The sequence below is a fragment of the Manis pentadactyla genome, chromosome 17 (genome assembly GCF_030020395.1).
Source record: "Manis pentadactyla isolate mManPen7 chromosome 17, mManPen7.hap1, whole genome shotgun sequence".
Taxonomy (NCBI): domain Eukaryota; kingdom Metazoa; phylum Chordata; class Mammalia; order Pholidota; family Manidae; genus Manis; species Manis pentadactyla.
The window spans coordinates 49,689,986-49,707,367 of record NC_080035.1 but is presented as its reverse complement, the minus strand read 5'-3'; the positions used below and the strand labels follow the sequence as shown (position 1 = coordinate 49,707,367).

At 35.6% G+C, this 17,382-nt stretch overlaps 1 protein-coding gene across 1 annotated transcript in view; it reads right to left on the bottom strand.

Annotated features, from left to right (window-relative positions):
- The window catches only part of GPC5 (glypican 5), a 685,014-nt gene that overhangs the window by 203,695 nt on the left and 463,937 nt on the right, over positions 1-17,382 (bottom strand). The window contains exon 6 of the mRNA XM_036893786.2: positions 9,772-9,892. Within this exon, the coding sequence (XP_036749681.2) occupies positions 9,772-9,892 (121 nt within the window). The remainder of the gene's footprint in view (positions 1-9,771; positions 9,893-17,382) is intronic.

The window sequence follows — 17,382 nt, the reverse complement described above, 5'->3', positions numbered from 1 at the left end:
AACTACAGACCAATATCCCTGATGAACGTAGACGCAAAAATACTCAACAAAATTTTAGCAAACCGAATTCAAAAATACATCAAAACCATCGTACACCATGACCAAGTGGGATTCATCCCAGGGATGCAAGGATGGCACAACATTCGAAAGTCCATCAATATCATCCACCACATCAACAAAAAGAAAGACAAAAACCACATGATCATCTCCATAGATGCTGAAAAAGCATTTGACAAAGTTCAACATCCATTCATGATAAAAACTCTCAGCAAAATGGCAATAGAGGGCAAGTACCTCAACATAATAAAGGCCATCTATGAAAAACCCACAGCCAACATTATATTGAATAGCGAGAAGCTGAAAGCATTTCTGCTGAGATCGGGAACTAGACAGGGATGCCCACTCTCCCCACTGTTATTTAACATATTACTGGAGGTCCTAGCCACGGCAATCAGACAAAACAAAAAAGTACAAGAAATCCAGATTGGCAAAGAAGAAGTCAAACTGTCACTATTTGCAGATGACATGATACTGTACATAAAAAACCCTAAAGACTCCACCCCAGAACTACTAGAACTGATATCGGAATACAGCAAAGTTGCAGGATACAAAATCAACACACAGAAATCTGTGGCTTTCCTATATACCAACAATGAACCAACAGAAAGAGAAATCAGGAAAACAACTCCATTCACAATTGCATCAAAAAAAATAAAATACCTAGGAATAAACCTAACCAAAGAAGTGAAAGACTTATACTCAGAAAACTACAAGTCACTCTTAAGAGAAATTAAAGGGGACCCTAACAGATGGAAACACATGCCATGCTCATGGCTAGGAAGAATTAATATCGTCAAAATGGCCATCCTGCCCAAAATAATATACAGATTTGATGCAATCCCTATGAAACTACCAGCAACATTCTTCAATGAACTGGAACAAATAATTCAAAAATTCATATGGAAACACCAAAGACCCCGAATAGCCAAAGCAATCCTGAGAAAGAAGAATAAAGTAGGGGGGATCTCACTCCCCAACTTCAAGCTCTACTATAAAGCCATAGTAATCAAGACAATTTGGTACTGGCACAAGAACAGAGCCACAGACCAATGGAACAGACTAGACAATCCAGACATTAACCCAGACATATATGGTCAATTAATATTTGATAAAGGAGCCATGGACATACAATGGCGAAATGACAGTCTCTTCAACAGATGGTGCTGGCAAAACTGGACAGCTACATGTAGGAGAATAAAACTGAACCATTGTCTAACCCCATATACAAAAGTAAACTCAAAATGGATCAAAGACCTGAATGTAAGTCACGAAACCATTAAACTCTTGGAAGAAAACATAGGCAAAAACCTCTTAGACATAAACATGAGTGACCTCTTCTTGAACATATCTCCCCGGGCAAGGAAAACAACAGCAAAAATGAACAAGTGGGACTATATTAAGCTGAAAAGCTTCTGTACAGCAAAAGACACCATCAATAGAACAAAAAGGAACCCTACAGTATGGGAGAATATCTTTGAAAATGACACATCTGATAAAGGCTTGACGTTCAGAATATATAAAGAGCTCACACGCCTCAACAAACAAAAAACAAATAACCCAATTAAAAAATGGGCAAAGGAACTGAACAGACGGATCTCCAAAAAAGAAATACAGATGGCCAACAGACACATGAAAAGATGCTCCACATCGCTAATTATCAGAGAAATGCTAATTAAAACTACAATGAGGTATCACCTCACACCAGTAAGGATGGCTGCCATCCAAAAGACAAACAACAACAAATGTTGGCGAGGCTGTGGAGAAAGGGGAACCCTCCTACACTGCTGGTGGGAATGTAAACTTGTTCAACCATTGTGGAAAGCAGTATGGAGGTACATCAAAATGCTCAAAACAGACATACCATTTGACCCAGGAATTGCACTCCTAGGAATTTACCCTAAGAATGCAGCAATCAAGTATGAGAAAGACCAATGTACCCCTATGTTTATCGCAGCACTATTTACAATTTCCAAGAATTGGAAGCAACCTAAATGTCCATCGATAGATGAATGGATAAAGAAGAAGTGGTACATATACACAATGGAATACTACTCAGCCATAAGAAAAGGGCAAATCCAACCATTTGCAGCAACATGGATGGAGCTGGAGGGTATTATGCTCAGTGAAACAAGCCAAGCAGAGAAAGAGAAATACCAAATGATTTCACTCATCTGTGGAATGTAAGAACAAAGGAAAAACTGAAGGAACAAAACAGGAACAGAATCACAGAACTCAAGAATGGACTAACAGGTACCAAAGGGAAAGGGACTGGGGAGGATGGGTGGGTAGGGAGGGATAAGGGGGGGCAGAAAAAGAGGGGTATTAAGATTAGCATCCATAGCGGGGTGGGAGAAAGGGGAGGGCTGTACAACACAGAGAAGACAAGTAGTGATTCTACAACAGTTTGCTATGCTGATGGACAGTGACTGTAAAGGAGTATATAGGGGGGACCTGGCATAGGGGAGAGCCTAGTAAAGAAAGTATTCGTCATGTAAGTGTAGATTAATGATTAAAAAAAAAAAAAAAAAAAGCAGTTTCTATGTGGTGACCTCTAATGAGTTCTACACAATGATATAAAGGGCATATAAAAGTGTAGGCAAAGGGTCTGTTTGTGTTTATACAGAGGATCAAAGCCTAATTGGGCTACTCCGAAAATGAACTAAAATATGATATGAAAAAGAACTTCCAACATCAGCACTCTCGGGAAGACTCATGACAGAAGATGATCAGCAAAAAAAAAAAAAAACTCCAACAAAGATCCACACACTGCCACAGGTGTAGATGCACTCATCCCACCAGTTCCTGGACTTGCCATGGGAATGATGAAGGAGATATCTAAGCTGGCCTGTGCATACAGTAAAACAAAAATTGGACTGGATCTATACTGTTGGGACTCAACCAAGATTTAGGAGAAGTGCAAATTGTAGCACTCCAAAATCTTACAACCACAGACTATTTATCGTTAAAAGAACATATGGGATATGAACAGTCCCCAGGAATGGGTTGTTCTAGTTTATCTGAATTCTCTCAGACTGTTTAAGTTCAGTCGGACAATATCCACCATATCATAGATAAGTTTTCACAAATGCCTAAGGTGCCTAACTGGTTTTCTTGGTTTCACTGGAGATGGCTGGTAATTACAGGTATGCTTTGGTTAGGTAACTATACTCCTATTATGTTAATGTGTGTGCACAATTTAATTAGTAGTTTAAAACCTATCCATGCTGAAGTTACTCTACAAGAAGATATGTCAAAGAAATAATCAATCTTCCCAGGTTTTCTTCTGCCTGCTACTTCTAGAGCTTTTCTTCTTCCTACCTAATCACAACCTTTAAATAGAACTCGTGCCACATGTCGAATTTACCGAGTATCATAATTCTTCCAAGTGGTAAAGATACCTCAAGACAAATGCTGGGCATAGAAGCCACAGGGCATAAATATGCAAAGAAGTAAAAAGCTAACCTTTTCAAACAATAAGGCTTCTCTCTCACTTACCAACTTAACATTTCCCTGTATGGCCCCGGAAGATGACTGGTTAGCCAGAGACGGGTAAGATTCCTCAAGGGAGGAACAACCTAAGACAGGCACAGTCGCAGGGGGCCATGTGGTGAGAAAATGGGGAGCAGCAGAGGTGAGGCTTAGAACCTCCCCCCTCATGTTCTGAGAGAAATCTTCTGCATACATGGATGTTTATTGCCCTCGTCTAGCTCGGATTAACACATAGTCTACAGGCACACACCTGATCATCTACATTTGCTCTCTTACAACACTAAACTCTGTTTTCTACCTTTATCTCGTATCTACCTACCACTTCAGCATTTTACTAAAAATAATAATAATAGAGAAATGTGGTATCCACATATAAATCAAGTTTAAAAATCAAATGAATATTCATATTTGAACTGACTGTGTATAGTTCATAATGCATGAACAAAACCGAAAGCTTCTGTGAGGACTGCCCTTGCACTGTTCACCATGTAACTTATTCACTATGTAAGAATTTGTACTCCATGTAAGAATTTGTTCGTTATGCATCAGAAGATTGGAGACTGATGAAAATTAGGCTTGGGGTGGATTAATGATTGTGCATTGAGTATTGACCCTCCTATACAGAAATTTACTGTGGTTAACAACTATTCGATCAATAAATATGAGAGATGCCCTCACAAAATATATATATAAACACACTTCCAATTGTAAAATAAATAAGTAACTGGGATGTAATGTATAGCATAAGGAATATAGTCAAAATATTGTAACAACTTGGTATGGTGATAGCTGGTACCTAGAATTATCATGTATATAAATGTTGAATCACTGTGTTGTACACCTGAAACTAATGTAATGCAATACTGTTGTCAACTACCCTTCAATAAAAAAATAAAAAAATAAAAAAAATTAGCAATATTTACCAAAATACTTTAAATTATTTATGATACTTTAAATGATTAATGATTAGATTCTTGGTTCTGATAACTAGAAATGGATCAGAAGGGAAATTTTTTTTATTTTATTTCTAAAGGATATTCCTATTAGCAGTCTCTGTTATTGTAAAAAACTGATAACCTAAATATCCAACTTTAGGTGGCTGGATTAAATAAAATTATAGTCCTTCCATATGATCAAATAATATACAGGCACTAGCAACCATATGGCAGAATATTTAGCACCAAGGAAATTAATTGGTTACATGCTATTAGGTGAGTAGTTTGAGACACAAACCAAATGTACTACTCTCTGATCTTAATTTTGTTCTATAAAAAAGTGTCAAAATATTTGTCTATCTACATGTACACTTTAGTACAGAAAATCCATAAAACCTATTTCCTGAGGCTTCTTTTGTTGTTTTATAAGCAGCAGAACACCTGTTTTCTATTCTTTCTTTTTGTAGAATCTCCTAAAATGGTAAAATTCAATTTCTTATAATGAATATGATTATTTTTCAGTAAGAAAAAGTTTATCTTGTCTGTCTTGGATCAACTTTCTGAAATATCTAGAAGGTACCACACATATTTAATAAATCATTTCTCCATTCATAGATATTTGCAATACACATTTTTTCATATGATTCTGCTTTTTTAGTAGGTTTTGTGTGAACTTATTCTCCAACATGAAGGAAGCCACCTCACACAGCCTCACCACTTAAATACTGTCTATACACTGATGCTCCCATGTTTACGTCTCCACCTCTGGTTGCCAATGAATTCCAGGCATTCCTTTGGGTGTTTAATAGGCATCTCGAATAAAACAGAGCCATAATTACTAATCAACCCCAACAGCCCAACTCCAGATGGGCTCCACTCCCAGAATTCCTTTTTTCTGGTGAAAACCTGGTGATTGTCCTCACTCGCTCTCACCTCAATTTCCAATTCATTAACAACGTCTGATAATTCCACTTCTCAAATTTATCTAAATTTATCTGCTTTTCATATTACTCCATCTTTTTTTCTAGTCCCAGTCACTCTGATCTTGTGCCTGTGTTATTTTCTTCTATTCCTGCTCTCCAGGGTCCACTTCCTATAGTGAAGCCAAAATTGACTTCATAAAACATATCCTATATGTTTTATAGAAACAAAATTTCTATAGTGAAGCCAAAACTGACTTTATAAAACATATTCAATTGTCTCATTCTCTGCCTACAGCCTTTAATGGTTTCCTGTCCCACTTACAGTAAGACCTAAACTTCCTACTATAGCCTACCAGATTCCCCCTAGTTTGGTTAATATCTGTCTCTCCTCCACTCACTCTGCTCTGGCCGCAGACCTCCGTTTGTTCTCTGAATACAATAAACCTATTCCTGACACAGGTCCTTTGCACATATTTTTCCCTCTGCCCCAAACAGTTTTTCCTAATGTTCCTATGTTCTTTTCTACTCATTAAGTATCAACCCAAATAACTCTCTTTGGGGGGCCTCCATTAGCACACTCCCAAGTACCTTTCCCTACCTCATCTTCTTCTGTTTTCTTTATAACATTTGTCAGCTACAGTTATTGTATGTTTACTTTTTCTTAGAAGATAAATTCCATGTGAGCAGAGTTGTGTCATTGTTTACCCCTCTGATCTCAGAGCCTTGTGCAGAACCAGACCCATAGTAGGAACTTGATAAGTTTCGTCAAATATTTTGACTTAACTATAAAGACATTTTAAAAGTGGCCTTTTTTGAAGGAAAACTTTGAACAAAAAAGGCATAACTTTGGGGAAAAAACAATAAACTTTGAAAACATTGAATTACCCACATGTTCAGTGAGTCTAACTTCAGAGGTTACAGGGTAGAAAATGAAGTACAGATCAATGACAAGACAAAAAGAAAATGTTTTGGGGCTGATGTGTGAAGTCAGTTTTTGCTAATAATTAGGGCTAGCTTATTTCCATCTATTCATATATATATGGGGGAAAGGACAAGAGGAACATCAGCTTATCCTTAAGAGGGAAGAGATGGAATTTTCATAGCCCACTGTTTACACATCCCTTAACAGCCATCACGAAAAAAAACAGACTAAGTTTTATCCAAATGCAAATAAATGACCTATAGATTAAATTCTGAAATAAATTCCTACTTTTATTTCCTCCATTGCCCCATACTACTCCAAAATTAAGAAATTTTCACTTAAAGAAGCCAATTTTCTGAACCTTTTCAGACCTGACACTGTGGTGAGCCCCTTTAACTGCCCCTTGATACTGACGGTACTGCAGCCGTCCCTGCGGGGCACGCACATGTCATCGGCAGTCAGAAGTCTGGCAAAATCAGAAGTTTCTCTTTACCTCTAGGAGAGCTGGTTTAGGGAAGAGGATGTCCTAGGACATTAAAGGTAAATATTTTAGTGACACCTGTATAAAATATGACTCTCTGTTATCCTCTACAAAAATCTAAATTTCAGTTATATCATCCTAGTAGACTTTAAAAGGTATAACTCAAAGGTAGCATTTTATTTTAGATTCTCTTATAACCCTAGAATGAAACTAAAATATGAATAATTGGAGCTCTGTACACTAATATAAAGGTGAAAAAATGGGACTCAGTTTAACACAAAAGCTAAAAAAAAGTGGGGTTATTTTGCTCTGCCGCCTTTAAAAGGATATGACTTTGAAACCCGTGAAACCGGAGGGGGGCAAAGTTATGCCGAATGGGCAACACTATCAGTGAACACTCATCCTAAGAGTTCTTATAAACCTTTATATTTTGAGTAACAATCTATTTCTTTGTGAATACATGTTCTTATATCTGTGAGCTTTTCCCAATATAACAGCTTCATTCTTATTACCTCTAAAATGGTTTTCCATCTGTTTGCATCATGGATATATTCCATAAAAACAGTTTCAATGCCTACCCAGTTGACATATGTATTTCTGTACTCCCAAACAATATGAATGCACCATTTCACTGTTACATATTTTATACACCTCAATACAACCAAAAAAAGAAAGAAAGAAAAAAGAACAGAACATGGTAGAATAAATGGACACCAAATCCCCCTTTTTCTTCCTGCCCTCTCGTGGATCAGCTCGTGCATTCCGTGAGAAATGCTGACTCTGTGTTGGAGAACACCGAGATTTTGCTGTGTCTCAGTAAAAGGAACTGGTTAATATTAAAGCTCTTTTGATTCTATGATCAATGACACCGGAGTTTGAATAATCGGGATCTACATACCGTATCACAGTGCATGACTCTTGAGGTGCCACCTAGACCGAGAGATTTGTTTCCCCAGCGTCAGGTAATCTTGGCTGGTGGAGACTCAGCTGAGTTTACACGCGCCCACCTCCAGCCCTGCAGCCCTCATCCAGTGACTGTCAGTGAGGGAGGAATAGAGACCCACATCCTTGTCTCAATTCAGGACAACTTGAAAGGGCTGCCCAGCTCCAGAGCTCCTACTGGCTTCGGAAGCGGCTTCTGTTACAGCTACACTACAGTCCAGCTGCTCCCTCTGAACAGTGCTGTTTCCTCCAGTCCCTTACCGACTGCAAGGACCCCCTGCCGTAAATCTACTGCACACAAAAGTTTATCGCAGAGTCTCTTTCGTGAGGAAGCCCAGCAAAGACACATACATCAGCAGACACTGAGACATCCAGTTTGCTTATGACTCGAGGTCCTAATAGATTGTTTACTGAGCCCCTGGAAATTCAAGAATTAAAGTAATATCCTAAATTTTCCTAAATCCTCATTAGGCGCTCACTGACTAGAGATTAATTCCACCTGCAGGTCTTCCTTGTTTTTCCTATGGGCGAGCAAGATTACTCCAAAAATTTGGCAGGAAGAGTGATTTCCCTCTTCTGAGTGCCTCAGCAACCTTCACCAATGGGCTAATATCATTGCTTCTGAGGACAATGCTGACCTCAGGCATTTGTCCCAGCCCTTCCTGCTCACTCTGACTCTTCCTTCATGTCACTTCAGCTCCTGATCCAATTCCAAGACTACTCAGTTCCAAGAAATGTCTTAGAATTGGGCCCACTAGCAGCATAAGGCACATACTTACATTACCTTGGAGGTATCTCTTTGAGGGGATTGGTTTAAGTCACTAGTAACCATAACACCACTTTTCTCATACTTTTCTCAATGTTAACTTAGTTTTGGTTCAGCCACGCAGGATGAGAGCATTTTCCCAATGCACCAGTCATGGAATAAGCAAAGTCGCCAATATTGCCTCCTGGAAGGAAGGAATTTTTGTATTCGACATAGGCCTTCATATACTATTTCTACAGCCTTTGCTCAAGATGTAGAGACTCTCATAAAAATGGAATACCAAGGCTCCACAGCAACTCCAAAAATGGAATACCAAGGCTCTACAGAAACTTAAATTTCACAGAACAGTTATGAGAAGCATACCAGTGACTCTAGAATACACTGATATCAATAAAACTCTGTACTATGCTTAGATATATTTTTATGACAGAATACTGGAAATACATATTCATAACCCATATGAAATTTTGCCTAGAAAATAATGAAAATAAATGCACACATAAATTGTTGATAAAAGACCAATAACTAAAAAAAAATAGTCCTTCCTATCCCAAACTCAAACAGATGCAGAATGGAGGGTGGCCTTTATAACATGTAACATAGTACCTATTTCTGATTCCTAAAATAGTTTAATGAAATATTCTTTTGACAGATATTGTCGTGTTTCATATGCCATGTATTAAAGACATGAGTATATACTCACTTGACTAGATAACATAATTAAAGGTAAAACATAAATGTTTCATAAGCAATCACTAGATTTTAAGATAACATATAAAAGGTGATTCAGAAAATAAACAGAAGAAAGCAAGTTATTCATTTATGACTTAACTTTGTTGAAAATGCAGCAAAAACCTTTATAGCACGGCTCAGAGAGTTACCTGGAAGGTCAGGTTGGCATCTTCCATGCTCTGCTGCATGTTTTCATTAACGGTCACAGCAGTTCCATGTCTGAAGCTTATTCATTAGGGACGAAGCTCACCCTGATATTCTCATCATTTTTGACAATTCTGAGGCTACTGCTCCTCTTTACAGATACAGATTGACCTCATTTAAAATACTGCTGCATATTGACTCTCTAAGAAAATATCTCAAGCAAATATTTCCAAAATTCTAGATGGAAATAGTTTATTCCAATACTCAGTTTTAGGTAGGTTTATCAGATATGATTAACAGATTTATCATATATAATGGAAAGTGACCACTTATTATTTTCCATTGAGTATACCAATAAGAAGAAGGTTAGCACTTACCTGAATAACATGCTTCAGTTTATCAATAATCTGATTTATCATAGGGTCCATTCCCTTGACTTTGACTTCAGGATTTCCAGTTTGGGCTTTGATTCCATTTCCAACCACATGCTGAGTATAGCTAACAAAGTGAAAAGTGAAAAATATATGATTTAGTGACCAGGTCAGAGTATTACTTGCCACAACTATTTGAACAGATTTGAGTTCTGAATTTCTCTCCTTTAGGAGTATTTACAATGTATTCTTGGAACAGAAGCTGGCATGACTGAATGCTTTTCCTGATAAAATGTTTAGTTTGCAAATATAGACTATTCCAATGCTTTTCCCTAAAAAGGTGCAACCAAAAATTGTGTTTTTAATACTACTTACCAATATACTAGAAAAGATTGTTATCTATTTCCCTTTGCTACCAGTCCTGTTGAATTACACATATGTTGAATCCATATTATCTGGGCCAATTTGCTTCATTTGATACAGTATATAGATGAGTCTCAATATTTTTACATATCAGACTATAAAAGAATATATATATTTATATATATGTAAATACATTTTAAATTGCACAAGTCAAAATCATAAACATTATAAATAAAACTGACAAAATATTTTGCAAATAGAGGAATCATAATCAGCTCTCAACAAGGTTCACCTAAACAAAGATCTATAAATCATGTTGCATGTAATATAATGATTTCACAGGTGGTTGAAGTCATTGCAAATCACCTGTTTCCCCAAATGACAATCATGTAATGTCAATGTAGTAGTCATACACTTACAGACTCATCAGTCACAAAGATACATTAGGAGTTTCCTCCTACATTCCTATACTGGATGCCTGGCATTATTAGGAGATATAAGATACAAGACTCAATTCCTGTCCTCACAATGTTCACTATCTACCTGGAAGTGTATGTGTCAATTAACCTGTCCATTTATGCATTCAAATTACATTTTACCATATTTTAAAAGTTCTTACAAGATTCCAACAATGTAACCACCCTTACTTTCTTGACAGTGTAGTGTAGCATAAAGAAGAGTGAACAATTGAAAAACTACACTCGGAATGAAGAACATGTTCAGGATGCTATGGGTGTAGCTGGGACAGTATATGCAGAGTGAAAGTCTAAGTACTAAACACTGAGTATACGGAGAAGTCTGTTTGAACTAAGATGACTGGGGGTAAAGAAGTTAAAGCTTGAGGTAACCCTTGAAGAATGAAGGTAAGAACAGGTCCTAGACTCCAAGACAAAGGACGACATCCCAGCAGAGGAAAGGGTGAAGGCATATGAACAACACACACAGGGTAGAATAACTAGGCTTCTGTTTACCCAGGGAGAATAGAAATGGGGGAAAGGCGGCCATGCCCGGAAGACTCCACCCTGTTTAAGACTCTTCTGAGCGATATGTTTGCTTACATTAAAGTATCATAATAAAGTGGCCTCAGAGACATTTCAGCAAGAACTTTTACATTATTTTTATGTAGGTTTACTTTCTTCTATTTTAACAGAGTATCACAACTATCCACAGGCACCCTCTGAATTTTCTACAGTCGAGTTTTTAAAAGATAAAAGGAGGTTCCACTGTTGAGAATATGGCCATACAAAAGGTGTTTCAGGGAATATCCAGTTCTTGCTAAGATTACACACACTCAATGACCAATTCTAAAGAGCAGATTAAACAATTCCTAATTAAGCCCTTTCAAGAATAATAAATGATGGAACTCATTGATACTGATAATATCAACTGAACATAACAGTAATAATGATATTGATAAATATTTTTATTTTTAATACAACCTTGCACCCACTTCTGTGGCAGAATTGAGAGGTTTAGACTTAGGTGTTCCAGTGTACATTAAGAACTTGACAATATAAACTAATAACAAATAGTAGAAGGAAAACAATTATACATAAGCTATTCATGTGTAGTAATATTCTTTAGTTAGAAGACTCAAGCAAACTGTAAATACCAAACTTCTCTTAACTCCTCTGTGAGCAGTTTTACTTTTCTTCCAAATATTTCAAGCAGATTGCACATGTGGCTCCTTTATTAATGTGTTGAATTATTAATAATGATGATGAATAAATAAATGGATCAAGGCATATCTATAATTAAGGCATGGTTTTAATTACTTTCTTTGGAGTCTGGCAATTCATTTTCATGATAATCATTTGTTGTGGCCATGAGAATGGACCTTATAGACCTCAAAGAACAGGAAGCTTACTTGACTAAGGGTCCCTGCTGCTTCTCTCTGAAACCTATTTCGCATCTGCCCCCAACCAATGGCTGAGTGCCCCAGGACACTAACGCCGGTCCATCACTTGAATACATGGGCCAGTTTTCTTCTGATGGTCAAGTTTGACTCAGGATTCCCTGAATCCCCTTCTATCCAACCCTCCTTTGGGCTGCACATCTGCTAGAACACTTCCTCCCAACTTTTCTTTCTTCTCTCCTTCAGTCTGGGTCACTCTTGCTTCATAACCAACAGCTATTCCAGCCTTCCTCCATTGCCTCCCTATTTTCTCTCTTAGGCATTTCCGTTAATAAAATCCTGCTGTATTAAATCCTTTTTTTTCTTATCAGCTTCTTGAAGAATCCAAACTAATAGCCATTCCCATTCTACAAATCAGGGATCTAATATCTGAACAGGCTCAGCAACCCTCCCAAGGCAGCACTGTTTGTTAAGTGTGCAGCAAGGATCTGAGCTCAGAGAACAGCTGGTCCAAAGCACAATCAGTCATTATTCATGAAAACTTGTGAAACCAACTAATAAATTAGAAAGACAGTATCTTGGTGCAAAGTGGGGTGATTTTCTTTGTATTTTGCTATGACTATAGCATCTTCAAAAGCTTCACTGCTTATAAGTAGGAAAGGATGTACCATTTTCACAAAGATTTCCTGAATGAACAGTCGTATGTCATCAAGTAAAGAGTAAAATAATAGCTGCCAGGTAAAAGCTAATGACGGCCACTTCCCCATAGGATTTTCCTACATTTATCTATGAACGCAGACATCATAGGAGCAGTGGAACCGGAGACGCATCTCTTAATTTTAAATAGACTGTTAGTTGATTTATTTACAGACTATGAAACTTTCTTTAAAGATGCAGGAATATTGTTTCACATTAATCTGAAGAATTGCTCATTTTTTGTTCTAAATTATCACAGTTAATAATGCAGATAAAATTTACCAAAATGACAGTTGATTAGGAATCTTATTCCAAGCTAGCATATTACTGAATATATTCTTATCACAATGTAAGAGCGGTACATACACTAGAATGGTTTAAATGAAAAAGACATAGCACCACATGGTGGGGATATGGAGGAGTTAGAGTTCTTTCTCTTTGTAGATAGGACTGTAAAATGATAGAAACCACTATTTAAAATGTACTTCAAAGCTAAACTCATCCTACGCACCCAAAGGTATTTACTAAACAATGTTTATCAAAAGACAGCCATAGGAATAGAAGTACTATTCAAAATAGCCCCAAACTGGACACAACCCATATGTCCATAAACATTAGCATAGATTAAAACAATGGTAGTATAATTATACAGTGACATACTATGTAGCAATAAGAATCAATGAGTTACAACTATAATTAAAATTTTATAAATACTGAATAAAAGAAGCAAGATATGGAGCACAATTTATGATTCCATTCATAAAAAATTTAAAAAGTAATTGATGATCCAAATCACTACAAATACTACTTCAGGAGATAGTGTCCAGAAGGCTGAAGGGAGATTTTGGGGTTCTAGCAATATGTTTGTTGATTTGGGTATTGGTTACACAAGGGTGCCTAATTTGGGTTAAAAAAAAAAAGGTTGATGTGTATAGTTAAGATTTGGATCCTTTAATGTAAGGATGTATTTTCAACATAAATAAAACACTTAAATAAAAATTTTTTGTGCTCTTTTTAAAATATGTATACAACTGATAGATTTGCATTGAACCATGTATGAATAAAAGATCCACGTAGGTATCAATATAAGCTAAATGGTTTTGTCATCACTAAGTGAGTAATTTAGGATCCTTGTTTGATATAAAAACTTACTCCCTGCAGACTTTAATTTGCATGCAAAAAACATGGTTTCCAAATCAAACACAAATTTTTCTAACAAAGACTTTTTATTTGAGTTTTTTCTCATTATGGAATTTTAACAAATCATTAATCACTCCTTTTCCTCCTAAATGTACAAGTAATGGATAAAACATTACAAGGATCCCTACAGAGGTTTCTTGACTTGAAAAATTGCTCACATTTCAATAAGAACAAAACAGAAAATAGAGAGAGGAAAATTTTTTGTTTGAGAAATAATAGACCCACCATCTGTACTTATTTCTTCTGAGCAGGGCTGGTAATGGATGACAGAAGTTTAATAGGTAAGAATACTCACACCCCAAGTATGATTCATTTTTCATTAACATAGAAAAAAGGCAAGCACTGATATATTTACATTCTAAAAAAAAAATGTTTTAAAATAATGATTAACAAGATGCCAGTTCTCTTTGTGTTCAAGATATGAAATATTAAAAAGAAATGTTAATAAATCAAAACACAATATGTCATTAGGAAATATTTTTCCTGACTTTACCAACATTTCTGATTTGAAATTCATGCCATGCCATATTGGATGATATTGATTTCACCATTTAGAATGTAATAGAATATTTAAGATTCACACCAAAACTATGGTATTTTGATGAGTTTTTATACAATATCAAGTGGAAAAATATTGGGCTCTGACCCTGGAATTAATTTACAAATAATTTAAACTGGTCTGTCTTAGAAGTCTTTGATAACTTCACTGTAACAGGATTTAAGAACAGAATTAATAAAAGAATGATTGGGAAGTACACTGTATGTGTTCCTCAGTTAACCTCTTCTTCAAGAACAAAATTTCCCTTCAAACCACTTCTGAGCCTCCCTTCCTAGTTCTGGTAACATATGTGAAAGTGAGTACTAGAGACTTTTTTTTAAATAAATTTTCCTCAAATACTTGGGCGACACTGGCTGCCACTGCTGAGTGTGGCTTCGTGTACATGCAGCTTCCAGTTAGCACTTTTCCTCTACCTCGAAGGTATTAATCTTTGACATCTCAAAACAGAAGGAAGTCATATGATTGATTTTATGTGCCAGGTTTATGGGAATAACCTTTCATGGTAGGTAAGAGGCTTACAGGGGATTTAGAAAATGGAGACATCTGTAGAATCCATTTAAAATGATTAAACCTTTTGTGATTGCTCTATCTCACTTCAATTGTTGAGCCACAGACTATTTCTAAATTAATCTCTACCATTTATTTGGCCTTATAATTACAGATAAATAATGTCTAATTTGAGATCTGTGTATCTGAACTTAACTCCTGGTCAAAGTAAGTAGAACTAATATCGACCTTTTATGGTCTTTATTATTACTTATCCATAAATAATTTCCTGCTGAGTTGATCACATTTCTCGATATCTTATGGACAATGCTCATTAACATTTTAATAAGGTAATGCCATGCCTTGTATAGCAACTAACAAGGAATGTTTAGCAGATCACTACAATAAATCAAATAAGAACATGTTTAGAAAGGTGGAAAAGAAGAATTCATTACAGAATGGCTACTAATCAATCTTCACCCTAACTCTTCAACTGGCAAGACATGCATTTAGGCTTGTCAGTTTAGTCAGGTGAATCACAGGTAACCTGTTTCATGGCATTTTATAAGATCAGCACCTGTGAGAACCTGAAAAATGATACTTCCACAGGAAAAAACTAGTGATTGTACATGCAAATCAGTAGTCTTTAGGAAACTGTCATTCCAATGTTGACTACCTAATAAAAAATATATGAAAGTGAACTTTCTCCTATGTAAAAAACTCATAATTTCCTTAGCCTTCTCCTAACCCTCTCCCCAATCTTACCAAAAAAATGATAAATTCCTTAATTAGAGTGAAAGCTCTGATTTTACAATTTAAAAATTTTTAATTAAAAGGTCAAAGCAAATAATAGTAAACCTTGGGTTTATTTTATAATTATCCTCACTTTATTCAAAGTAACTGCCAAATTTAAAATGATCAGTTCTAACAACAATCAATTGCTCATACTATTACATTAGTTATGAAATATAATATTAACTTCCACTTTCAAGGCACAGTTTTATTTCAAAATAAAACTTTCAGTAGGATATAGGCTTTTATGGATTTATAGTTGATAATCACCATTTTGCACTGATTTTCTGTCCCACTTCACTGTTTGATATTAACATACAAAAGCAAAATGTTATTTAGAGGATAGTTATTTATCTGAATACTAGTAAATTAAATATTTTGAGCCAAATTAATGAATCAAAATGATTCAGGATATAAATTTCATTTAACCAACTTTTATTACAACATTACTAAATCCTAAAAGTTTCCATAATCTTATACAGCTTTTTTGTATTTTTTCAAATGTAATTGACACTAACATTAATTCAATTTCAGATATAAAACTACCAAGTACTTCATAAATACTTTAAAATCAGTTACAAGATACAATAATTCTAAGATTACCAACATACTATCCAAATGAAACACCTAGGTACTTCCTACTCATATATAACAGAATAAAATCAGAGAGAGAAAGAACCTCTGAATTTCAGTGTGCTAGTTAACTAGGGCTACCATATTCGACCACAACACAAGAGTATTGTAAAAAAAATTGGAAGCTGACTGAATGAAAAATTTTCCCTTGAATTTCAATTAATCAATAGGTTTTACATATAAACCTCTGATCTTGAAATCATATTCTATTTTCCTCTAGGGAAATTTTATTTATTATAAAATAAAATACTTTACAAACACAACTCTTATAGTTTTTTTTTCCATTTATTTTTCCATTATAACTCAGTTGGCCTAAATGAAAATATTTCAATCACCTTTGGTAATTTTCAGTACACAGTACGTAGCATTTACTATATTTTCAATGACTTTTATCTTATTAGAAAAAGTAAACAATGCTATTGATAATGTTCAGTGCTGTAAGTTCATACAAACAGGAAATATACCTTAAAACATGGTATGTTCTCTTCTGAAGCAGTGGCCCAAACACCAGCTCTGAATGTAAAAGTTTCCTGAAAGCTTTGAAGGGCAAGTTTATTATGAAGGTGTTGACAGCTCATGCTTTGGGGACCCATGTAGGCACACAAAATAAATTTTAATCACACTTAATGCTAATGTGGTAGCTAGATTGTGACAATATTCAAATGTGACTAATTTCATGAAATTAGCTATGCTCATTAAGCTATGTCTGTTTGTTCAAATTTATATAAATGCCTCAAGAAATATTTAAGGTCTTCTCTTTTCTATTTCTTATTTTTCATTGATGCTTAAGAGAGAAAGAATATTTTAAAGGATAAATGAAATCTCATCTATCTTTTTTTTTGAATAATCATTTCTTTTGTTTTATCATCATAAGACTATGAGGGGGGTCCTTAGCAAATTGCTGAATCTAGCTTTCTGCTTTCAAGAAAACACCTATACCTCTTGGCATTCATCTTTTGGACTATAATAACCTAAAAGATTTTTTTGTCTGTCTTTGGTGACAGTAAGATAAATTTAAAGCTGGAAAGGAGCT